Source organism: Motacilla alba, chromosome 12 (genome assembly GCF_015832195.1).
Source record: "Motacilla alba alba isolate MOTALB_02 chromosome 12, Motacilla_alba_V1.0_pri, whole genome shotgun sequence".
Taxonomy (NCBI): Eukaryota; Metazoa; Chordata; class Aves; order Passeriformes; family Motacillidae; genus Motacilla; species Motacilla alba.
The window spans coordinates 10034956-10059945 of record NC_052027.1 but is presented as its reverse complement, the minus strand read 5'-3'; the positions used below and the strand labels follow the sequence as shown (position 1 = coordinate 10059945).

Here is a 24990-nt window from a genome sequence, read left to right as displayed (position 1 = left end):
CCCGCGCCTGCCGCAGGGCGGGGAGAGAGGGAGGCGGGAAGGGAAGGAGGATGGAAGGGCTTCCCCGCCGCGGCGGGAACTACGCGTCCCGGCGTGCGCCGCTGCGGGCGGGGAGCGGCTCGGGGGCGGGGGAGCCCTGAGGCGGATGAGGGCGAGGTTGGCGGTGCGCGGCTCTGGCGGTCTCTGAGTTGTGGTTCCCGAGGGGAGTGAGAACCTCAGGATGTCGAGGAACGTAAGTGCTGCTCGCTCCGGCCCCGCCGCTGCTCCGCGCCCCGCCGGCTCGGCCCGCTCGCCCCCCATGTGCCAGGGCTGCGGCCAGGGCCCTGTGCATCTCCAGATGAGCTGGATGAGAGGGACGATGTGTGCTAATGTCTTTAGTAATAATTCGATGGGTGAAGGTATGGGTGTTAATGTCTTTGAAATGGGTCTCAATGTCTGGGCAGCAGGTTGGTTGCCGAGGTGAGACAGCTTGGCTCCTGACACAGAAAGTGGATCTGCACAAGCCTGAACTTCTGAACTCTGGGGTAAAACAGTAGGTTCAAGGGGGGATATGTGGAAGGTGGTTCGGGAAGGCTCTATCTACCTTCCGAGTACCTCGGCCGATGGCGAAATGAGGAGGGCAACATGCGGCTGGGAGTTTAGGATGAAAGGAGTCTGTGCCCTCTGAAACCTCGAGAAAGAAAACCCTCCGGGTGTGTGCCCCAGTGGACTCTCTCCCTTTATTCAAATAAAATTGCACCACTTCTCTGTCTCTACTATGAACACTGGGGTTCTGTAGCGTGATTTTCCGTACGCAGAGGAGTGCCGTGCCCTGCCGTGGCTGTGTGCGTGTGCTGGAGTTGGATTTGGTAACTCCCCACAAGCTGCGTATGCAGTATGCACAGATTAAAAAACCCCTGAGCTCTCATGTTAGCCCTGTGCCTTGTTTTGAGTTATTGTTACCCTGGATATAATTATTTTAGAGTGTGCAGGCACTCTTTTTACTGGTGAGGTGAATCATAATTTGTTATTTATAGCAGTGTTTTAGCTGGTCAGGAATTCAGGGCTATTACTCAATTTGCCATGGCCTGAACACAGGGTGTGGACTCCAAATACAGAACCTGAAGGCAGACCAAAGAAAGCTTGAACATGTAGAACCACTATAATAGAAACTGGGTTTTTTTTTCATACCAGGCTGGAGTTTTATTTATTGATTGTGTTTCTGGTATCAAAAATGTGATAAGGCATTTAATAAGTGTGGGAAAGTTTTGGTCCAAGGCAAGAGGTTCTGCGCTGTAGGGCAGCAGTGCTAACAAAGCTAGAAGACTTGTTTTGAAATGGAATGCTTTCCCCTTTCCCACCAATATTGCACTTTTGGATTATTTTCAGCAGTTCTCTGACAGCAGCAGAAAAGAGCATGTTAAAATCACAAGTGAGCCCAAGCCGGGGTTCCTGGAGCGGCTCAGTGAGACTTCTGGAGGCATGTTGATTGGACTTGTGACGTTTCTTCTGGCTTTCTACGTTCTTTTTACCAATGAAGTAAGTGGAATACTGTCAGTGTTTGTACACAACATTATTCTTGACCCATGAGAAGAGGAGGTTTTGTATGGGGACCTGGTGCTTATGCTTGGGATATAACAGAAAAGTGAGATCACAGGCCACAGGTAGTATTTTTCTGGAACTAGGTAGAGTAGAGAAGTAGCAGTGTGTGATGAGAGATAAGATCCAAAGCTTGTAAAACTGGTGATGAAACAGCCTGTGGTAAGAGGGTTGCATGAGCCAGCCCTCTTTTTTCTTGAGATAACAAAGGTTCTCATTTCTAGTAGTGTTATAATTACTTTAAAGAAATTAATACCCCATGTTGCAAAATTGGAGGAGTTATTTGTTTGGATTTTCTCAGTATTATTTCTTGGATTTAGATTAAAAAAAAAAGAAAGAAAAAAAGTAAGCCAGGAATCTTAACACTCTGCCATTGAAAACATACTTGTTTTGGCAATTTTGGAGTGGAGACCAGAATTCTGTGGATTTTCACTTAGAGACTTCTTTTCATACTTCTACAAGAGGAAAAATAACTCCAAATAAACTCCAAATTTTGATGACTTTGCCGAAAAGAAGCACATCAGGATATGATGGTGAGGCAGGGAAAACTTCTGCCAAGGAGTCAGTATAGGTGTGTGGAAAATGAACTGAAATTTGTATCATTTTTGCAGTTATTCAGGAATGATGAACAAGGCAAGAGGTGCAGAGCAGTAAGTTTGGACCCGTGTAGGAAGAATTTGGGTCTGTTTGAGAAGCTTAGTTGATGTTAATGGTCCTGCTGCCTGAGTGAGAAGTACTGCCCCAAACTGGCTCAGAGAATGGAGAAGTACAAGTGTGTTTCCAGAATATGCCTTGGGCTGAATATGCAGGCATTCCTTGTGGTCATCAGTTCTTGTGATGCTGCTAACCTTGTTCACAAAATGCTGCTGTGATGCTGATTCTCCACAAGTTGATTTCTGTTTTCTTCGTTGCAGGGACGAGCTTTAAGGACAGCCAAGTCTCTCGATGAGGGGCTTTCTCTTGTGGTCCCTCTTGACAGCATCCACAGCATCTCTCAGCAGAATGAGGGGAGGCTGGTGCACTTGGCGGGAGCTCTGAGTACATCTAAGGTAAATAAAATAGTATCTTGAAGATTTGAGTATTTCAAGCTTGGAGGGAATGAAAAGTCTTTGCCAATTAAAGTTTTGTTTGATATCTAGGAAAAAACACATGGCTTTTCTCCTCCTCTGTGCATGGGCAGCTACCACTCAAGCCCTGGTTCTTGGCCTGGAATCAGGGAGATGCTGAATGGCCTTGCACTCCTTCTTCAAGCCAATGCCAGCTCTAGCTGTGTCTACCCTCAAGCTGCCTCTCGTGGATGATTTCAATTGCCATTTGTGTAGGGAATCTGTTGTGTGTTCATGATATTGTTAAGTCTTTAGGCTCTTGCAGCATAGGAGCTCTGCAAGTTTTTACTTTTAAGTAGTGGTGACATTTTCCATGGTCCACCCACATTGCAGAAGCTAACACAGGGCCTTCCAGTAAAACAGAATTTCCTGGTTTAATCACTGAGACCTGTAAACCCATAGTCAGCAGTTCTGGTTTCATTCTTCACTATGGCAATAATTTTTGATGATGATTCTTCAGATTTGCCAGAGACATTCCTTTTTGTCTTTCATAACATTTATACTGTGTTCACCTGTGTGTGTGATAGTGCTGGCTGTACAGTGAGGTATGTAAATGGGTTCAGTAGTAAAAGTACAGTATTTGAGGTTGTGAGGTACAGCATTTAGACTGACTTGCATTTTCTTTAATTTTTGCACAGCCTTTGTTTGACCCCAGCTATGGGCTCTCTATCCAAGCTGTCAAACTTAAGCGTAACGTGGAAATGTACCAGTGGGTTGAATATGAAGATTCCAAGTAAGTGAAAGTAATCTTTAAAAGTAGTTTATGAGGCTGTTGTCTTACCAGGATCCTATCACAGTTCTTTTTCTTTCCTTATACCAAAGGGAAAAATAAAAACCAAATAAAAAAAAACCTCTTCATAGCAAGAGAATTCTAGAGTTCTTGGATTTTTTCCCTTTAGAGAATAATTTCTTTGATTAAACTTTAATTTCCTTGAGAGATGTTAACTGCTCTGCTAATAGTTGCAACCCAAATAGGGAAAACATTTCTGCTATTGCTAATAATTCCACTGATGGTAGTATGTATTATGTAGGTGTGACTGCACAGAATTTATGTTCCAAATGTCTTTCATGTCATATAAAAAAGGGTCAGAGGTTGTGAAGGTGTGAAAAATAATTTCTCCGTTTTAGCATGCTTATGGTGCAGCATCTGTTAGAGACTTGATTTGGGCCAGCTTGTCTCACTGTACTTAATTCTGGTTGTTCCTCATCAATCTAGTTGGCACCTCCTTGTTTAAAATGTGGGAATAAAAAGATTGTGGCTGTTGAGCATTTGTGTACAGTTTTCTCCTGGTACAGAAAATCTCTGTCTTCAGCACAGGTAGTTCAGAGAAGAGTTAGGTTATGTATAAAGATAAGTCTGTGTTGCCAGAGATCTGTCTGTGCATTTCATTGGTGAAGTGTACTCTGCCCTGAGCAGGGGTGTGTGTGCACTGTTTGGTTCTCATCCCAGCCCTTTTTCTCTGCAGGGACTATGAGGAGGATGGTGAGATTAAGAAAGAGACAAAGTATTCATACAGTAAGTCGATCAACAGAAAGTCCCTTTCCTTCTATGCATGTAACTTTGGACTTTTATGTGTGTGTGTATTTTGATTTTTGTTGCAAAACCTTTATTTTCTTCTTGGGAAAGAAAGGAATGTGAAGGAATAAGCAGAAATTATCTTTCCTGAACAAATGACAGAACCTCCCTTTTCTGAGGTAACTGAGGTGAAAGGAGATGTGATGTGAGCAAGCAAGGGCTACAGAAAATCTGAGACTTGTTTTGAACCCCCTAAAAGTTCAGAGGAACATCCAGGGGTAGGATGCTTCAGAAATAGGGCCCTTAAGATCCTCAATGACCAGAGGTGGGAGTATGTTCAAAGTTACACCTGAGATTACACTTCAGACATGGACTAATTTGGAATATGTCAGCTGTGAGCAGAAGAGAACAGACAGGGAAAAGCAGGTTAGGTCCAGCCTGTAAGGGAGCCTGTTGAGAACTTGTTTAGATGTTGATACCAGCCAGTGAAAACCACCAGCACCTCCTGATGTGCCCTGTGGCTTTTGCCAAGTGATTTTTTGGCAGGAGCAGAGCTGAGTGCGTTATTCTGATCTACCCAGTGGCAGAAAAGCACTCTGAGTCATAGTGTATTTGGAGATTGGTCTCTGTGCTTCATTTATCTCTGATCAAAGCACATGGATGTGTAACGTGGGCGTGCAGCAGTTTCTGGGTGTGATCATATATAACTGCTCAGCTGAGTGAAGCATGAGGACCCTGTGTCATGCAGGTACATAAGGGGCAAAGCTGGTGGTTGTGAGCCGTGAAAAACAGGCTCACAGTGATAGGGAACAAAAAGAAATGCTAGCTAAAAAACCAGCTGTCCTCTCAAGATTGATGGATTCTGTCCCATAAATGTCTCTGTATGCCAGCCATGGACCCACACAGCTGCTTGATTACTCTCCCCTCAGCAGGACTGGGCAAGAAATTGGGAATGACAGGAGTGAAGGACAGGTTGAAAGACAGATAGGGAGATGGCTTTCCAATTACCATCATGGGCAAAACAGAGTCTCCTTAGGGAAAGTTTATTATCAATAAAAATAAATATTTAATTACTGACTTGTGTATTGGCAAAACACATTTGGACTCAACCTTTCCTGGGCTCAAGTTCACTCCAGTCTCCTCTCCCTTTGCCCCCTGCTCCTTGTTGTCACAAAACCAGCTTATTCCCAAAGAGCGGAGCCAGGAATCAAAGCCTGATCATGGAAGATGCCAACAAAAAAGCTGAGCAAAGTTGAGTTAGAATTTTATCCCAAAAATACCTTTTTTCATCCTAAATCCTGTCATTCCCTGCTAATATGCTAGGAGGAGGGTTCTATGTATCAGTACAGACTATGACAGACGGTAGACGGTATTACTAAAAGTGTAACCTAGAACTAAATGATTGAGGTGTCTTCAGTAACTGAGATCTGAGCGTCCTTTACTCAACCTTCTTATCGTTCTGTTTAGATACAGAGTGGAAATCAGAAGTTGTGAACAGCAGAAACTTTGATCGAGAAATTGGACACAAAAACCCAAGGTGAGGTACCACCTGGCACAGTCCCTCTGAATTCTGTCACTGGATCTGATCAAGTATGAAAGCTAAATGACTGATTTCATAACAGAGTGCAGTAGATGGAAACTGCTGCTCTTTTGGTAGTTGGGAGAATGAAGGCATAAAGAAATTAGAGCAGCTCTGAGAGTGATGCCTTAAGTTTTTTTTAATGGTTCCAGCAGTATGCAGGCTAGACAGTCTCTTGAAGGATTTTTTTTCACATCGTGACAGTCATCTAGCTCTTTGAGTTTCTCCTGATGTTTGCCACAGTACCTTTTCTGTTCTATATATTACATACTGCAAATCAAGAGGTTGATCATAATTCTGGGACTAATCAGGGACTCTCTCTGTTCCTCAGTGCCATGGCTGTGGAGTCTTTCACTGCTGTTTCTCCTAACGTCCAGGTTGGCAGCTTTGTTCTTTCCAAGGGTAAGGGTTCTTTTGTACTGGCTTTGTGTCTGCTGTTGCATCAGCAGTGGACTTTGGTTCTTTCCACAATAGCTGTCATGTCAAGTGATAATCAGGAAGCCAGCAGCAAATTGGCCATTCCAGGTTAGACACTGGGCCTCAGCTTGATGCTTTATTCTGCTTAGGTCTCGTGGATAAAATTGATGATTTCAAGCAGTTGAGCTTGTCACACCTGGAGGATCCCCATGCTGATGTTACCCGAAGAGAAGATTATTTCTATCACAGCGACAACCCCAGGCGTCCAGAAGTAAGTTGGGAAAGATAAACTAAAGCAGTGTTTACTTGTGTGTGAAAAAGACATTGAGGCATGCCTCATTTCTGTTGAAATGTTTAGAAAATGGAGAGCAGATCATCACATAGGACGACTCCCTTAGTGCAGCCCTAGAGAATGAGTGCTTCTCTTGCAGAAAGCTTCCAGTCCACTCCTTTATTCTCTGTTTTCTTGAGTCTGCTGTGCTTTTAAATGGAAAGGGGTGGTGCTGGGAGGGGGGGTTCCACCTCTGCCTTGCTGTATTGAGGAATACAAACAGCTTGTTGTCACATTGTGCTGCCTGCCCTGTTTTGCCAAAAGATGGAATGATGAGGGATCAACAAAGCATATCATGTGCTCCTGCAGCTTAATCAGAGGGGATATTACAAAACAACATTTGAGCTCTCATGTTTCAGTGGCCAGCTAGCCCTGAAAAAAGGACAGCTTGGAAATCATTCTGGCTATCTCTTGCTTGACATAAATGTTCAGAAAAATTGTTGATAAATAAAGGATGTTGCTGTGCTGAGTTGTCTTTCCTGTGATTCCCCTTTGTAAAACAATCTTTCTTGACTTCCACTCTCCTCTTGTTTGTAGGTGGGAGACCTTCGTGTCTCTTTCTTCTATGCCGGTCTGAGTGGAGATGATCCCCATTTGGGCTCTGCTGATAGGGTGAGTCTTCAGCTGTTTCTGTATTTTGCAAGCTCTCTTCCCAACTCAGAAACAGTAAATATTTTTCCCTGTCTTCCAAGGTGACTGTGATTGCTCGGCAGCGAGGTGATCAGCTGGTTCCATATCATACCAAGTCTGGAGATGTTCTGGAGATTCTGTACCCTGGGGACCTCTCTGTGGAGGTGAGATACCACACTCTTCTAGTGAGGGGTTAAAACTTGAGGTGGTAGTGCAGAAGCAGCAGAACATGAAGCTCTTATTCTCCTTCAGACCTGCTCCAGAGGAGGAGATACTCATACAAACATTGACTTTTCTCTCTCTTTCTTGGACAATAGGTTGTAGCCTGTGTTTGCTTCCAGGTTTCTGCACATTCTGTCTGTTTGCTTTAAAGATTGTTTCTGTGCCCTCTCATTTTGTTTTCATTTGCTCCTTGGTAGTTTCCCACTTACACATGCAGGCGCATGCTTTTGAACAGGTCACATGTAAAAATAGGAAAAATCAGGGTTTAATTAAATAAACCATTGGAGTTATTCTCTCTTCAGCTCCTAATAACAGGAGTTTAGGCTCGTTTGAAATGTTTATTACTATTCTGGCTGAGGAAGAACCTTTAGGCAGAGCATTATGCTTCAATAAATCCTGCATGCTCCAGCAATTTGGTGATTCATTTACTTCTTTTGGTAGGTTTGTCTCCATTAATGATTGTTCCATGCCCTGCTGCAAAAAGCAGGTGTCAAGAGTTTACAGGTGCTCCCAAAAGCAGTTAGAAAGGCCTTTGTTCTGACTTGAAAGAGTAGCAGTAGAATCAACCCTCTGCTGTAAGCTCCAAATCTTCATTAGACAGAATTTTGTTTCATTGAAAATGAACTGGTTACAAATAAATAATGCATTGAGTACTTGTAAGTGCAAATAATCAGTCTCACACATCTGTTACCATTTAGTGCTTTCTGATGTCCCAGCCATCTTCACGTGAACATTTTGTTGAGCCAGAGGGTCACACAACCCATTTTGAAAAGAATCTTAATCAGAATTCTTGCAAAGAGATGCTTTGCTTTGCCTGATGAAATGCACACATACCTTTTCTCTTTTCTCCCTGCATCCAGCTTGCTCTCTTTCACCCACCTTACCCTCAGCCATTAGTTGGATATTGCCTATTCTTTCTTCCTTCAGAGTGAAGTCGGACTCTTCCTTCTTTATGAGGTTATTTATTAGTGTCTTATTTTCCACATTAATGTTGAATGTGTCCAATTTCAGCAAAACCTGGGTGCTTTCTGCCTGTGGGTAGTGTTGAATGGTGCTTTTTAGGTTGTTTTAAATATGAAAAGTGCCAGTTTCCCCCATGCTGCACTGTTCAGTCTATTGCAGTGTACTGTCATACTGCACAGACCCTGCAGAATGAGCTGCAATGTATTTTCTGCAAGAGAAATTGTGCTCCTAAAATGCTCTTGGCTCTGCTTGGCTCATAATGTACTGGAATTAAGAGGATCTTACAGAGAACAAGAAACAGGCTGCATGTGATGGTGTTTGCTTTCAGGAGGTGTTTCAGAAGGAGCAGGAGGGTAACACCATGAAGACCTGGGCCCTCCGTGCAGCCGGCTGGCTCTCAATGTTTGTGGGCATCAGCCTGATGACCAGGATCTTTTACACATTAGGTAAGTTTTTCACAGACAGGTAAAATGACCTAGGAACAAGGTTGTAACCTCTAGGGAGTTAATTCATTTGGAGACCAAGAGAAATGTGATTTGAACTCAGATTTTATTTGATCTGAAAAGTCACTGTAGGCAACTGCAGGTAAACAGGACCCCAAAACCAAGTGGTTGCTTTGTGAACATTAAAAAAAAAACCCACGCAAATATCTTTTACCAGTCTCAGAAGATCCAAGCCCAATGCTTTCCAAAATAAAAAGCTGAGGCATGTGTTGGGCTGGTTCTTTGAAATCTAACTTAAGGTGCTGCAATACAAATACTTTCTGCACCCACACACAACTGGTCCCCCCAACAGGTTCTACTCAGCAGTTGTATTGAAATACGTTTTTGTGTCTGGTTATTCTACACTATTGTAAACAAACAGCAAAAAAAGTTTTTGTTTATTCTTTAAATATAGAAAATGCTGGAGTAAAACCAGAAAAGCAGGACAATGCCTCAAACTTGCATAAACTTCAGACATCAAAGATATTCACTTTGCAGCTGTGAACTTTTTTTTTTTTAATTTATTTATCCATATACATGCTGCTCCAAGAATCTTTTGTTGCCAGAAAGGAATTCTTGTGCTAGCAGCTTGTATCAGTTGCCCTAGACTTGTTCTGTAGCTGCAGGGTTGTCTGTCTCTTCTGCCTCTCGAGCCTTGGACAAATCTTCAGACTTTATTTTAGATTACTTCCTGTGTGAAGAGATGAGGATAGCATTGCCTTATATGTTTAGCTGTTGCTTAATGATCAGATGTCTTGATGATGCTCTGCTGAAATGCCTAATCCAGTGCTCTTGATAAATAGTTTGAGTCTGTCTTATGATTGCAGCTGTTAGGGTGCACATCCTAGGCATGAATCAGACTTCTTTTTAAGCCGTCATCTTGCCAACTGCTTGATGGCACGTTGAATTCTCTCCGCAGTGGACTGGTTTCCTGTTGTGAGGGAGCTGGTTAGCGTTGGCCTGAAGGCGTTTGCGGTGTGCGCGGCCAGCTCGCTGTCCCTGCTGACCATCTCCGTGGGCTGGCTCTTCTACCGCCCGCTCTGGGCCCTGCTCCTCGCGCTGCTCTCCGCTGTCCCCATCCTGGTGGCCAGGTCTCGCGTTCTGCCCAAAAAGCAGCAGTGATAAGGAGGTGGTCGGGTCTTGAGCTGAGTCCTGGTTAGAACCTTCCCAAGTGCATTTCTGCCCGGTTCCTGAAGCAAGCTTACAGCAAATCACAGCTCAGCAGCGAGCACTGAAAGCTGGGGAGGGGGCTTGAATGTGATTATTGGTACATGACATCCACAGGACTATAGGATGCTGTTTGGGGGAAGTCAGTGACACCAGCTTTGGGGAAAAAAAGCATTTTAGGTATGTGTATTGATGGTAAGTTAGTGAACAAGCAGATTCGTACCTCTTACTGCTTAGTAATTCCCCCTGATTTGAGAACTGGCAAGTCCTTGCTGGGTGGAGCACCTTGTGTGTTTTGGAGAAAGTGCCAGCTGCATCCCGTGGACCCTGGTTAGATGTCCTTAGGAAATGCATGTGCCTGCCTGCCTCTGAAGAACCCTCCCTGTGCTGCCTTTTCTTGTTTGCACAGTCAGGAACACTCCTTCAGCTGATGTATTTGGCAGTGCGTGTGTTCAAAGGGAAAACATAGCTTGGGTGAATTCCACAGAATACTCATGTAAACCCTCTGCTTTTGGACTGAGGATTTTCCAAGTCATTGATGCAATGAGTGGCCAGGTTAGCAGTGCTCTGACGTTGGGCAGATTTATCAGGACACATTGATTTCCCCCAGGTTTAAAAAGTCTGAACTTGTTCTTGGTTAAGCATCCAAAATGATAGCCTGGACTATATCAGAACTGTTTCAAAAATTTCACTTCAAATTGCACTTAAAGGGATACTCAAAGGTCATTCACATGTAAATAAAAAACCTACTGCCTTGAAACAGCATTGACTTTTGTAACTGAATGTGTAGTCTAAAATAGTTGGGTTTTTTTTTTTGCTGTGTATACTGTTCCTTTCTTTAATTTCACTTAGTAAGGACAATGAACATACTAGGTGAAATTAAATAATGGAAACATTTTTGCCTGATTAGTTTTCACAGATTTTCTAAGCCTAAATTGGTAGTTTTGTATCTTGTTAGAGGAATGCCTTGTAGTGTTGTGGTGGCTCATGTTTATCTGCTGTAACCAGTACTTGAGGTTAGAGACACTCTTAAGTTTCTCCACCAAACTAGAGTCTGGCTTCCAGATGGGGCCCCCTACACTACTGTTTGGGGTTTTTGTAAGTATACACAGTTCAGTACAAAAATAATGTTTTCTATTATGAAATCTATTTATGACCATCAGAGGAGTGTTCTCTGTACCAAAGGAACTTGACTTGAACATACATAGAAGCAAACGTTTGCTAGAAACGATACTGAAATAGAAATCTGAATTAGAAATCATAAATGTTTTGAGAATTTGTAATGACTTTATTAGTCCTAATTACTTTCATTCTTCTAGTATTTGAATAGTCTGTTTGGTGTCACAGCTCTGTCCTGGTGAAAGCAGGAGCAGGGAGTGAAAGGGCAGGTACAGGAGCTGGCCTTGTGCATGCACTGGTACGTGGCAGTGGTGCTGCACAGCCCTCCTGCTGCTCAGCAACACCTGCTCGTGCTCCAGCAGTCAGGAATTGTGCTCCATGTGGGAGAGAAACTGGGTTTGGACTGCTGCTGTTTTGCCCACGATGCAGAACACTAACCAGCATTACTTATTGGAAATGAAGTGACAATTTTCTACAGAAGTGCTGAGCTTTTGTATATTTAATAAAATACCGTTTTCAAAAAAATGGTCTGTAGGCTTTTTTATTAAATTCAAGTATTGCATGTTTTATATCCAGGAATAATGTAATGTCCAGGTAGTTTGTAGCTTCCACAAGAACTAGTTTCCTATTGTTGGGTTTTGTTTGTCCTGCAAATATTTCTGTTTTGGGAAGCTGCTGTCTGCTCTGTGTACTGCTGCCAGCCTGCCATGTGTTTTTACTGACCAAAGAAGTCAGTAACTTCCTTGCCTCTCTAAGATCATTTGAACAATATAATGGTTCAACCTGACTGCTACAGCCCCTTGTATTTTAAGGAGAGTGGGGGTTATATGTGCATTCCAAAAACAGACAACATGCTCTTTTTTTCAAACTTTATTTTGATCTACAAATAGAGTACAAAAATAGATTTTCTTCTGAACATAGTTACATGAAAGCCATTTTCTTACATTTCTTACTCTGTGACGAATGTCCAGCAATGACTAAATTGTTTTCCTCTCCATTTCTGAAGAGACTGTGTGTGTCAGTGGACTTCAGATACATCCTGCCAAAGACAGATCAGTATTTCTACTACAAAAGTGCAACAAAAGCTTATGTAGATTTAATATTCCTCTCTCAACAGATTTTTAATGCTATGGTACTGGATAACAAGAATTGTGTGGTTCTAGTGAATTTTGTTCCATCAGTGAGATTTAGCCAGTTTTAAGTGTTTTGCTCCAGAACAGGATCTTGATAAGCAACATAAGCAAATATGTATATATTCAAATTGCTTAAGAAGGCATACTGAACCCCAAGTTGGTAATAAGGACAGGGCTTCTCCCTTCCACAGCACAAGATTCAGGTTCAAAAGCCAAACTTGCATTTTGTGATGTAAGTATTCTTTAGAAAATACTAATTCCTCAATATTCTGATTTTGGGGTTTTTTTTTTAGACCTTAAGGGAAGTGTTTCCCCCTTGAGACAGAAAGGCTAGAACCTCACCACTGCTTTGGGTAAGCTGTGGATCAAAGCAGGCATCAGCATTCCTTCGGCCACCTCTCAGCAGACAGATAAAAAGCAGCTGGATGCTTTAGTTCTGAGCAAGCAGGGAAAAATGAAAACAAGAAAAATAGGAAAAGAGACTGTTTATGACAGGAGTGCCTCAGGAAACCCAACTATTAGTGCTGAGTTAGTGCTGAGTGATACAAAAGAGAGCAAAAATCCCAACAAAGCAAAGTGATCTTGGAAGGTGCAGCTCTTCTCCCGAGTCCAAGGACAAAAGGAAGAATCTGATACCTAAGTGATACCTGTGATCTCAAAGGAAACTGGATACTGAATTAGGTTGGTCCCTGCCTGCTCAGAAACACAAGTGCAGAGGAAGACCCTAAGGCCCTAACTGGTAAAGGATACTTTTATAATGACCATGTTTCCTGCATCTGAGAACACCAAAGAAAAGCCTGTCATCACAATTTCTCAAAAGGGAACAACTGAGCTGCCTCTCCTCTCTTTTCTCGCTTGCTCTTTTTGGTTGTTATCTCTTCTTGTTTCTCTAGCTGGCGATTCTGGGGCCAATAAATGGCTGTGTTCCCCACTGTGCCCTCTGAGCTCGGAGCTCCTTCTTCATCAGAAGAGAATCCCCCTCCTTTCTCTGTCTCAGGTGCTGATGGCTCAGTCTGGAAAAAACAGGTGTGAAAATCAGCAAGTCACTCTTAAGAATCATTTCTAACTGCCTCTTTCTAAGAGGGCTTGCCTTCGGTCACAGTGAAAATGAGTGGCTCTGGTTAGAGCTTCCCGCCCAAAGTGCTTCTATTTCTCAACACCAAACATTCTTGCAACACAAGCATTTTTCTAACAACAGAATAAAACCAACCTGTTTTTAAAAGACCAGGCTTTTTATCTTCTTGCAGAAAAAATTAAGAACTAAGACATCTAACTAAAAGAAAAAGTGCCCCACTCTCCATCTGTTAGCTACATGCTTGGCTTAGAGGAATAAATCTAGGAAGGGGTATGACAAAACAGAAAATGGTAATAAAATTAAAAACATTCATTCCTTGTTAAACAGTAACAAATCTTTGATAACCATGACCACACTGAACTTCTGCCTAGCTTTTTTGACTAGCTGAAGACTTTTGAGCAATTACAGTCTCAAAATTATATTCTACAGTTAAAATAACCTCCAGAAAGAGAAATGACTAATAAAATTGCAAGATACCTTGATAGAGTAGCGTTGCTTCAGTCTCTCTCTGATGAGAAGTCCTTTTGTCAGCAGCTTCCAATTCCCTAGAGCTCTTTTCTCACGCTTCTGTGGGGGATTGTCGTAGGAAAAAGAAAAATTTACTACTCTGAGTTTCAATGCATTCATGCACATGGAAACAGAAAGCTTTAAGATTTTTAAACTGTCATCAAAAAAGCCTCGTGCTTGTTGCTTACACAGCCCACCCTGTTTGACTGCCCAGTTTCAATGAAATTTACTTTGTAAAGGTAACAATAAGGAATCTGCAAAAATCATTCTCACCTCCTTCTCCTTCTTTTCTATTTCTGCTTGTTCATTCTCCCAGGCAGCAACAAGGACCTCTTTATACTCCTCACACACTACATACCCATCAGTGCTAGGAAGGAGAAGACAAGCCTCCGTTAGCTACAAGGCAAAAGAAAGGGAGCAAATGCCTGCTTGACCCAGCCCAAAAGCTACTGTGTGTCTCAAAGGATCAAAGTGTACAACTGGTCACATGCTCCCCTTAACACAAGATACACAAATTCTGCAGGACATCAACATCTGACAGGTGCAACAAAGCAGCTTTTACATACACTGGGTGTGAGTAGCCGCCGTGAAAATCAAATCCAGTGATGGCTTGAGCACAGTCAATGTTCAACTTCCGTGCCACTCTGTTCAGGTTTGGCAGTTTCAGCTGCACGCAGCCCACAGGTAACATGGATGGCAAGAAGAGATAGACATTTCCATATTCATTCCGAGGAACCTGTAACGGCAAGATTAAAGAGAGATGGTGATAATCCTGCTTTCTGGAGAGAGGTGAAAATACTCGGACTCTCCCCTCCTGACCTGCTATATTCCACTCCAGTATTCAATTAATATTCACATGACGAGGTACAAGCCTAGATTTTAGCTGCATGGTTATCTCCTAGCTATGTCCTCTGCCCAAGCTTTGTTACTCAGGCTGTAATGCAGAGAATTAGCAAGGCAAAACATGGGCTAGGAAGATCAGATCAACAAAATGTTGACTTTAGCAGTCTGCCCTCACTGCCACTTGAGTGAGTACTTGTGAAAGAAAGGCCTCAGTAAAGTTTTGACTATTTCCCCCTGTGAACAATTACCTCTGAACTCTTAATCCTGAATCCAGATATTACTGACTGATCTCATGCCTGAAACATACAACTTCTGGAAAAATAAAGCCCAGAGCTCCACACAAACCCTGCCCTCTGCTTTAGCACCAGCCCTCTGCCTTCCCAGCTACCTTTCCATCCACTGCTATGGGAGGCTGATACTCCTCTGTCTGCCAGCGGCCAAACAGCGCCAGGTCCTCCCGGTCCTGGTTCGCCGGCTCTGCCCGGCGCGCCTTCCTCGCCCGGTTGGAAAATCCTTTTACCATCTGCAAATACAACAACCAGGCCTGAAACATCACAAGAAGCTGACAGCAGTTTCAGGTTTTCCTAGGACACCGAAGGAGAAGGTTCTGGGAGAGCAGAAATGCTATTTCCTAGCTTCGATATCCATTGCCTATAAATGACAACCCAGGGCACCTGTATGCAACAGGCAGAGATCCAGCAGTGCATATAAAACACTGGGATGCCTCTGGAGAAGGTGAAAAGGGAGCAATTCTGCCAGATACCATCATGGTGGGAAAAAAAAAGCAGGGCTTTGGGCAGGATGTGGGAACTACAGGCACAGCAGGCAGACAGTACAGCTACCACAAACCATGCAAGCATGTGTGAAATCTGCAGAAGACAAAAACCAAAACAGAGCTGAGCTTGAGCTTTAGAGGGCAGATGGATTGCACAGGAGAAGTCAAACCCTCTTACCTTGTAAGGCACTTCTCCAATCCTCACCACTCGAGCTTGCTTCAGCCAAGTGTCCCTGGAGTGCAGCGTGTGTATGCAGTCTCTGAAAAGGCCAGAAAGAAGCAAATGTAAGAGTTTTCAAGTCACCCGTAACAGATCCACAATAAACCTATATTAGGAATAATAAAAAAAGCTGTATCTTAGTGATACACAAATGCTGTCAGAGCAGCTAAATGCCTCACCTGTTTATGCATGTGGCCTGAGACTACAGCTGATACCATCATGCAAATTAGCTCTCCAGTTTGTTACAAAGATCACAGATGCCGGTGATAATAAGTGCACAGCTCACCTGGAGTAGACAGCCTCTCCCCTGCAGTACCCCAGGATAGCAGCTGTCTCGGGATAGATGGCCTGGTATTTCAAGAGGTGCCTCTTCAGTGCATAAAGAGGGTGGTTTTTGTACTCTCCAATTGCTGTTGGTAGAGGTTGATCTTGAAGCTTCACTTGAAACTGTAAGAAAAGAGCAATTTCACAACTTTTTCACTACCCTTTGTAAGAAAATGAGAATGACTATAACATGAACCAAAAGGGGAAAAAAAACCCAGCAACTTAGCAGATGAGCCAACAGACCAAAACACTCTTGCTGCAAATAAGTACTTAGATGTGTACCCTGACCTATGTACTTTAAAAATTCTCTCTGAGAAGAGTGATGCTAAACACCACACAAACCTCACTAGTAAGTTTCCAGCACAAGCTGTGCAGTACTTCTGCTATGGGGAAACTCGTCTGAACAACCTCCATAATTTCATATTGTTTCAATTTACCACTGTATATTCTCTTTATGTTCAATCTCAACATTTCAAGTTCAAATACAAACCTCCTCCTCATGGAAAGAGATTTCTAATGATTTTTTCCTGAATGAGAATCCAGGGACTGGACTCCTGGCACTACAAGTCCTGAACAACCTATTGCCATTTACCTCATTTTCTTCCTTCTTGTCTCTCTCCACATAGGGACTTTCATAGGGCTGCAGTGTCTCTTCCCACCACTCTGGATCCACACGGCTCTTCCTTGTTGAGGTCATCCACACTGGATCATATCTTTGTGTCACATCCCTGACACTCCCATCGTTGTCAAATCCCACAACATAGAAAAGCGGCTTTGTGGCATGTGCAAAGCACAGCTGGGGCTGGCCCACATTGCCATGAACACAGTCTACACAAACCCACTTGTCCTCAGGCTCAAGGAAAACCTCCAGCCACTGGTCTGTGCCCATGGCTTTCCTCACCTCCTGCTGTCCTTCATCCTCATCACTAGAAATTATTTTGTTTCTCTTCCTCTGTGCTTGAGGCAAGGCTGGAGTTTTACTTTTTGCTAGCTTAGTCTCAGCTCCATACGAATTTTCTGATTGCCTTGTTTCTGAAGTCTCAGTTTTTGACCTTTTCATAGTTGTCAGCTTCGAGTTCTGGGAGGCTTGTGAGCTCCTCCGCCTCTTAGGGACAGTTTCAAAATCCTCATCGGAGACATCACTCTCCTCCTCTGAAATCTCAAAGTCCGAAGCACTGCCCTCATCACTTCCACTCTCTTCCTTGTAACACACTTTGGAGGCCACTCGTCTCCGGCGGTCGTTCTTGGGCCTGACAGGCACATCTTTTTCTGCTGAACTGGTCTCATTATTTGATTCCTTCTGTTCCTGCCTACCTTTAGTCAGCTTTGACTTGTGTGTCCTTTCGGTCTGGGCAGTTTTGGGTTTCTTTGGCTCCTTGTTGTTTTCTTTGCTCTCTGAGGATTTCTCGTCCTGCTTGGCTTTCTTGCAGGGGCAAGTTTTTGCCACAGCTTTGGGTGTTGTGGCAGAACTCTCCTGTCCCTCAGAGGTGCTGCTGTGAGACAGCCTCTTGGATGAGCTCTTTCCCTGCAGGGAAACAGGCCAGGTCACTTTATCACCACAGCTAAGAATATGGTAAAAAAACCAGACTGAAATCAGCCTAAGGTTCATGCAGACCAAAGGTTGGCAGGCACAGTCAATTCACTTGAAAACTTGAGGCAACTGGCTGAAGAGAGGTGTACTCATGCAGCAAGAGGTGCCACATAAGTGTTAGAGAAATGTAAACCCACTGAAATGTTAAGAAATCTTTGCTGAAACACAGAAATTAGTGGCTTTTCTAAAGAAGAAAATTAAAAATTAAGGGTGTGCATTTTCTGCAATGCAGACAGAACCCTGGTTCATGCAGTAAGTGATTCACTGCAAGCTGTAATAGCCAGAAAGTTATTTTAATCCTACTAAATCAGTGACCTATTCCTTATCCACACAAACAACCAAAAACTACCTTTGGTCTTGTCTCCTTGAGAGGAATAGGCTGAAAAGACAGCACAAGGCGACACAGCAGCTGTAAAGCTCGCAGAATAATTAAAAATATCTGCAAAACAATTCAAATTGAGCAATTTAATCACAGGAGGTCTCAAGATAAAAATACAAGAAAATGAAAAGCTACAGAATCACTTAAGTCACCAATCTGATTTCTTCAAATCCACTCATCCCACCACTTTGTGTTTGACCTGATACAGCATCCAAACTCAGCAACCAACCCTGCACTTCCCAGTCTCTTACATGAACAAGCTCCTCATCATCCTGTGCAGCATAGATGGCAAACCTCCTCTCCAGTGTTGACTGAAGGGGCTCTCCTTTTTCAGTGGAAAGCTCCTCATTGACAGTGAAGGTTCCAACAAACCTGAAACACAAGATACCTGCTTGTTATCCACTGTTTGTGACTGTATTCTTAAACTTCTGAGTTCACCCTCTCCTTCTCTAAAAAGGACAGCCCCTCGCACCCTTGTACACAAAATCTACAAAATCCACAGAAAATTGCTAGTTACAGTTACCCCTCTCCCTGAACCTACGCCCAACATTCCATGTGACAGCACCATCAGAAGAGAGTTTTACCATTTCACCAGGTTGGAAAGGTAGACAAGGCCCACTTGGCCTGCGGGCACTTGGGTGAAGCGCGTGGGGACGATGGACAGACCGATGGCGAGGAGATCTGGCTGGCTGCAGATCCTGTTCCTGTAGAAACCATTTGCCAATAAACACAGCAAGTGAACCTGAGAGAGAAGAGTTTAAAAGTGAGTTCACAAGAGATTTTCCTAGTTGGAACTACTGTCCATGGTAAAGGCAAGGAATACTTCAGTGCTCCTTTTAACACAGAGAGAGGTGACAATGAAGCCTCCCAAACACTCACAGTGCTGTCTTCAGAAGACAGCAAAGCACTGAAGTCTTTGCAAGTGTCGCCTGCTCTACACAACTGGCAGTTTAATCCCAACAGAATGAGAAGATAACCCTCTATGGAGAAATATACATCCTACTCACATATGCTTTGAGTTAGAATTTTACTAACACAGGTACTGGTGTTTCCAATTCACAGGTTAGGAGGAATCTTAATGAGCATCTGTCAGGACTACAGCCTCTTTATTTTTTCAGTTCTAGCTGTGGCCCCATGTTATTTTATAAAAATTAGTTTCTTTTGATTACAAATCAGTTCAGAAAACTTTATGCTAAATTTCTTCTCTGCCATGGTTCTCTGTGACAAATACCTTATGTGTGTCCTCACGAACTTCCTTGCTGAAACGTTTCATCATTCTCCGAAGGTACATCTCAAACTCAGCTTTTCTTTTTTCTCTGCAGAAGATTACAAAAGAAAGGGATGTTGTGGGATTCTGTGAACCTGCCTTTCTTGATTCCTGAACTGGGCCAGTTCACAGAAAGAATCCATCCCAGAGAATCTTCTGTGCACACTTAAGGAAAGGTTTAGTGACTGGCTATGTGAACTGGCTGTTAAGGTTTTGCAGTAACACAATGTCATTCACCCACAGCTCTCCCTGAAGACATCTGCTGTCCCTTCATGGAAATGGAGACAGTAAAACACAATGAAGTCACACACTTGATTTTCAAGGAAGCTGAAAGGCCTCCTCCCTTCCTGCCAACTTCCACTGAAGATTTCTGTAGAACTGTCAGTGTGTAAACTCTTCTTCATCCCACAACCCTGCATCATTCCAACTCAATGGTCTGCACCAAGTGGGGATTTTTCACCCTGAACACAGCAAGTTAGTGACAGCCAAAACTTAGGGTATTTTTAACTTCAGCTTTTAGCAGCCCTCCACCACCTCCTTGTTCTTACCTCCTCTCTCTTTTCTTCACCTGCTCTGGGGTTTCAATCTCTATCTCAACAGGATTGCTTGGCATCCCCACTGATGGAAGAACAGCAGCTTCTTCTAACTTATCTGTAGCAGGTTCCTGAAGTTCTGTAAAAATAAAATACTAAATTTTAAGTAAACATGGGACAGATTACCAGAGAGGACTGATGATGGCATAAGAACCTATGTTTTCCTTCTCAAGTTAAAACAACTTTAAACAGAACACACCCACTAACTACCAGCTCCTGGATCTTCCATAACACTTTGTGTGCTAAGTTATTTCAAATAACTGTGGGATGCTGGTCACCTGCTATTGAAGAATCATTGTGATATACAAGCTCTTAAAAAGTGCTTAACATGAAAAAATATGCAACTTTTACCTTCCACATCCTCCCACTCATCTTCACTTTCATCATCATCATCATCATTGCCAATATTGTCTTCATCCATCTCTTTTTTAACAGGAGATTCTGTCTTAATCTCCTTCTGAGGATGCTTCAGTGAGTCACTGTTAAAATCATCAAAACAGTGGTAGCATCAGGAAACGGAGGTTCTTGTTTATCAAAGACTAAAAATAGGGAAATAAATCAAGCATGACCTCTGCATCAGTAACAACAGATTGAATATTTTACAATCAAACCACAGAAAGAAATAAGATGAAGAAAAAGGTCCTATAGACTTGAATGATAAATAAATTCACCTGCATGTTTCCTCTTTGATACAATTCTCTTTATTTCTCGCATTCTTTTTACTTTCTTTTATTTGTGATTTTGCCTCTTCTCGTTTTGAAGGTTTTGCTGAATTGGAAACTTCAGTATCACAATCTTCTCCCTTTTTCCTAGCTGGAGCTTTTGAGGTCTTTTTTGTACTGGGCTTTTTCTCTTCAAAATCATCTGCATGTGACAAAAGAAATGAAGATTAATGTTAAAGGATGGAGTTTCATCTCCATGGCAATCTGAAACAACATCTCCATGGACTTCATTAGAGACAGCTTCAGAAGAACGTGAGCACTCGTAATGCTGAACATGTCATTGTTTACAAACAGGCAGGATTTGAACAGTGAGACTTGTTGGACGGAAATACTTATGTAACTCACAAGAAGTACCTAAAGATTCCTACAGTTCTACCGATGAAATCAGCAGAAAACCAAGCATCGTGTTTGCCACTCACAACAACTTATTGCGGCGTGACGCTGCTCAGGAGAGCGCGGCCGAGAGGAAACAACCCCTCAGGGGCTGCTCAGCCTTTGGCAGCGTGCGGGGCCCGCGTCACACACACATGGGTTTAACGCCCGGGATCTGGGGCACTGATCCCACTGCCGATAACCCTGCCGATAACACAGCCGATAACCCTGCCGATAACACAGCCGATAGCCACCGCCCTCCAGCCCGGCGCGGCCGCTCTTCCCGAGGCGCGCTGGCACCGCTGCCCCCCGACCCCGCGGCCGGAGCGGTCTGAGCCGCGGCGGTGGCGCAGCTCCGGCCCGCCACGGCCTCCCTGCCGCACTCACCTTCCTCCTCCTCCTCCTCCTCCTTCTCTTCCTTTGGCAGCCTCCCGGAGCGCCTCTTTTTGGCGGCCGCGGGCCGGGGCGATGCTCTGCGCTTTCTGGCCATGGCGCTGCCGGCGCGGGCAGGTCGGGCCCGCCCCGCGCTGGGGAGGGGAAGGGAAGGGGAAGGGGCCGGGCCATAAACTCTCGCGGGCGGCGGCGGGAGGCGGTTTGAAAGATGGCGGATGAAGTGGACCAGGTGAGCGGCTCTTGGCTCTTTCTGCTCTTCCCGCGGCTGCAGGGGAGGCAGCTCCGGGCTGCGCGGCTGGGCCGGGGGCGCCCGGGCCCGCCGTGAGGCGCGGCCCCCGGGAGCGCTTCCCGTGCGGGGTGAGATCCCCGCTCGGCCGCGGAGCTGGTGCCGCTGTCGGGGCGCGGGCAGGGCTCGCTGCGGGCCCGCTGACCCCGGGCACTGCCGGAGGAGGGAAGGGGGGGAAGGCTGCCGAGGGCAATGCGCTGGGCTCTGAAGTAAGGGGGTAGCTAGAACGGAAACATGGGATATACATGACATGGAAGATGTGGAGGAAGTCTTCCCCCTTTTTTAGTTGTGATCCTCGAAGTGCGCCTTTCTCACAGCAAGGGGCCTCAGGCCGCTCTGTGTTGAGGTTTCACGCCAGCCTCGGGGCCCGGCCTGGCTACTGTGCGGCCCAGCACGGGCTCGGGAGCGGTGAGTGTGCGGGGCCGTGTGTGCCCGGGCTGCCGGCGAGCCCCCCGGTATCGGAGAGCCCCGGCTCTGTGTGTGCCCGGGCTGCCGGCGAGCCCCCCGGTATCTGAGAGCCCCGGCTCTGTGTGTGCCCGGGTACCTCCCTGTGCTGGCACCGCTGTCAGCGTGGGTTCGGCTGATTGAGCTGCTCCGTGCCATGGCACAGCTGTGCTGCTGGTTCCTGCAGCGTAAACTGTGGCTGCTGGTAGGAAAAAGGGTTCACAGAGTTATAGAAGGGTTTGTGTTAGAAGGGACCCTAAAGACCATCTCGTTCCAATCCCCCTGTGTGTGAAGAATGATTTGCTGCAGACCAAACTGAAATCTTTTGACTCGCGTTGCTCAGGGCTGGTGAGTGTCAGTGGAGTGGTAAATCAGCAGCACTCAGGTTCACCAGGATGTGATGGAATGATTTCAAGTATTTGCACATTGAGGAATGGAAAAGTTCACAGGCTTCTTCTGTAGAAATAATGCTTGCTTTTTTTTTTTTTTAGCAACAAACAACAAATACTGTAGAGGAGCCACTTGATCTCATCAGACTCAGTCTAGATGAGCGAATCTATGTCAAAATGAGGAATGACAGAGAGCTTAGAGGCAGATTACACGTAAGTAAAACTTTCAGAACATTGTAATGTTCATTCACCTAAGCAATGGGCAGCCTTTCTTTATGTACAACAGTCTGTTAAACAAGTTTACCTGTAATATTCCATTGGTTGTTGAAAAATTAGTTTTAAAACATGAGTAATTGCATTTCACGGTTTCACTGCATTTCACGAAAGTGCAGAAGTGGTTGGAAAAAGTAGATTAAGAATTGTCTTAGTTACCATAACTGCAATCTGATTGGTGGAAAAATCTCATTTCCCCAATACTTTGTCAGCTATTAACTGCTTCCCTAGAAAATCAAGAGATGTATTTTGATGTTCTTGTTTCCTGAATGATACCAAGCAACTAACTTCACTGCTTTTGGCCTCCATTTCTCTGTGTGTGAAATAAGCAATAATGCTGCAGGCCTCTTCATATGATGTACCCTGAGGCCCGTTCTAGACTGAGAGCATCATTATCAAACAAGAATCCCTTGAGGCACACCCTGGGAGGTGTGATAGGATAGATGCTCAGCTGGGTTCTCAGATTTTGCTTTCTATTAAGTCAGTCAGCCTCCCTGAGTGCTGTGCTCTGCTGGGGAAGAGAACCAGTTGCCCCATGAGTTAACTGAGCCTCAGCTCCTTTGGAAACACAGGAGAGCTACAGAAACACAGAGATAATGAGAGATCCATGAGGGACACGTGTAGTTTGCAACGTGTCTTTGTAAGGGTTTTGGAACATGTGTTCAAGATTTTGTAGCACTGTATGAGGAGCAGCTTTCATACCCTGTAAGTTTCCCCAGGCAATCAGTTCCAGAAGGCTGGACTGGCAGCAGTGTGTAGCTGGTTTAATGTTAACAAAGTCTTTCTGTCTCTGAAGTCTTGTAAGTGCTCTCACAGAATGCTTCAGAGCTATTTCTTGCAGGTGTTTCAGTAAATGTAAATGTCGTGCATTCTTTTTCCTGCTGCAGATTCTCATTTGTTTGTGTTGAGTTGTAACTAGAACTGATAGTGCTATGTTTTGGTCAAAATCAAACTGTTTATCTCTCAAAGTCTTGCTGAAGTTCTCATTTTAGTAAACACCTGTTTGAATTTTGGAAAACATAGTAAACTAAACTTAATTTCTACAGGCATATGATCAGCACTTAAATATGATTTTGGGTGATGTGGAAGAAACTGTGACTACAATAGAAATCGATGAAGAAACCTATGAAGAGATTTATAAAGTAAGGACTGAAAAAGGACTTAATTTACCCTTACAGATTTTTTTTTATTTAAAACTACACTGTGTTATGTTGTTAAAGTAGTTTATTGCTGACTGTTTTTCAAACCAAGCTCTAACAGGATTTGAACAAACTGTTATGAAAGTGCACAGGATATCTAGAGACTTGGTGTTAATTGTATTGATCTCTTCAGCATGCCAGAACATCAAGTGTTTCTTGGAGTTGTTTCAGGTGTGTTTTTATGATTGAAACGACTGTTTTGTAAATGTAAACTTTTCTTTCCTTCTTCACAGTCTACCAAGAGGAATATTCCCATGCTCTTTGTCAGAGGGGATGGCGTTGTGCTTGTAGCTCCCCCGTTGAGGGTTGGGTGAAGCAACAAAGGACTTAACCTTCTTGGAAAGTTCCAGACTTTTGGACAGTGGTTCATGTTTCAATCATGTCTCAAAATTCTGTATATGTTTTTTATAGGATATTTTTGTCAGTTCTTTTGAAAAGGGGAGGGGAACCAGTTTGTCCTGCAGAAAGTACATGCAGTCAATTGAAGCAGTGTAAAACCCCATCTGATCTCAGAATTAATGTAAACTGCTCTAAGTTGCCTGCCTTGTCACATTCAGCAAAAGAATCCTCAATTTTTTTCTATCTTGGCAATAGCACTGTCTTGTTTTTGTTGTTTTAAATAAATTTTGGTTTGTCTTTGAGATTTGGCTTGTCATGTTTTTTGTGTGGGTGGGGTTCTGTGTTCTTCCTTAGAGCTAGTGCTTTATTAGGTTATAGTGTCAGCCTCAGTGTCAGAGCAAGCAGTATCTTGAGTGTGTGGTTTTAACTTCTGTCCTTACTAGTACCCAAGTCCTGCAGATCACTGGTTTTGGGGACAACACTACGTCAATCAATGGTGCTGTAATTTATGGCTCTGTGTTCAAGTTTGTGATGCATATCCTCATTGTAGGAAAATGGTGTGTATATGAATCTTCCACCTAAGATAAAGAAGATGGGCTCAGTGCAGTGTTTTCAGATATTTTCATTGTGGCTTTGTTAACAGTTGCAGTTAGCAAGGCCATAAGTAGGGACTGAGGTTGTTGCTCACATGCTGTTGATTTGCCTGCTGCATTCATTTCCCGCTGTTTGTACCATGTTTCAGTTCTTGAATACATG

The 24990-nt window shown here is 43.9% G+C and overlaps 3 protein-coding genes across 3 annotated transcripts; 2 read left to right on the top strand and 1 right to left on the bottom strand.

Annotated features, from left to right (window-relative positions):
• Positions 1 to 93: 93 nt before the first annotated feature.
• Positions 94 to 11635, top strand: TMEM43 (transmembrane protein 43). The gene is made up of 12 exons (XM_038149021.1): positions 94 to 232; positions 1372 to 1518; positions 2493 to 2627; positions 3323 to 3417; positions 4151 to 4200; positions 5668 to 5737; positions 6111 to 6181; positions 6346 to 6467; positions 7065 to 7139; positions 7220 to 7321; positions 8671 to 8788; positions 9744 to 11635. Exons 1-12 carry the CDS (start codon positions 221 to 223, stop codon positions 9944 to 9946), a joined length of 1200 nt encoding a protein of 399 aa, XP_038004949.1. The 5' UTR covers positions 94 to 220; the 3' UTR covers positions 9947 to 11635.
• A 330-nt stretch (positions 11636 to 11965) lies between these two features.
• On the bottom strand, positions 11966 to 21401 carry XPC (XPC complex subunit, DNA damage recognition and repair factor). Its single transcript, XM_038149019.1, has 16 exons — positions 21299 to 21401; positions 20489 to 20681; positions 20169 to 20296; positions 19773 to 19896; positions 19189 to 19273; positions 18542 to 18699; positions 18209 to 18329; positions 17928 to 18017; positions 16580 to 17512; positions 15950 to 16110; positions 15622 to 15703; positions 15057 to 15191; positions 14392 to 14561; positions 14099 to 14192; positions 13796 to 13885; positions 11966 to 13256 (listed from the first exon to the last, which is right to left on the bottom strand). The coding sequence occupies exons 1-16, from the start codon at positions 21399 to 21401 to the stop codon at positions 13047 to 13049; spliced, it is 2877 nt and encodes a 958-aa protein (XP_038004947.1). The 3' UTR covers positions 11966 to 13046.
• Positions 21402 to 21460: 59 nt separating this feature from the next.
• Positions 21461 to 24538, top strand: LSM3 (LSM3 homolog, U6 small nuclear RNA and mRNA degradation associated). Its single transcript, XM_038149023.1, has 4 exons — positions 21461 to 21533; positions 22526 to 22636; positions 23743 to 23838; positions 24129 to 24538. Exons 1-4 carry the CDS (start codon positions 21513 to 21515, stop codon positions 24207 to 24209), a joined length of 309 nt encoding a protein of 102 aa, XP_038004951.1. The 5' UTR covers positions 21461 to 21512; the 3' UTR covers positions 24210 to 24538.
• The last annotated feature ends 452 nt before the right edge of the window (positions 24539 to 24990 follow it).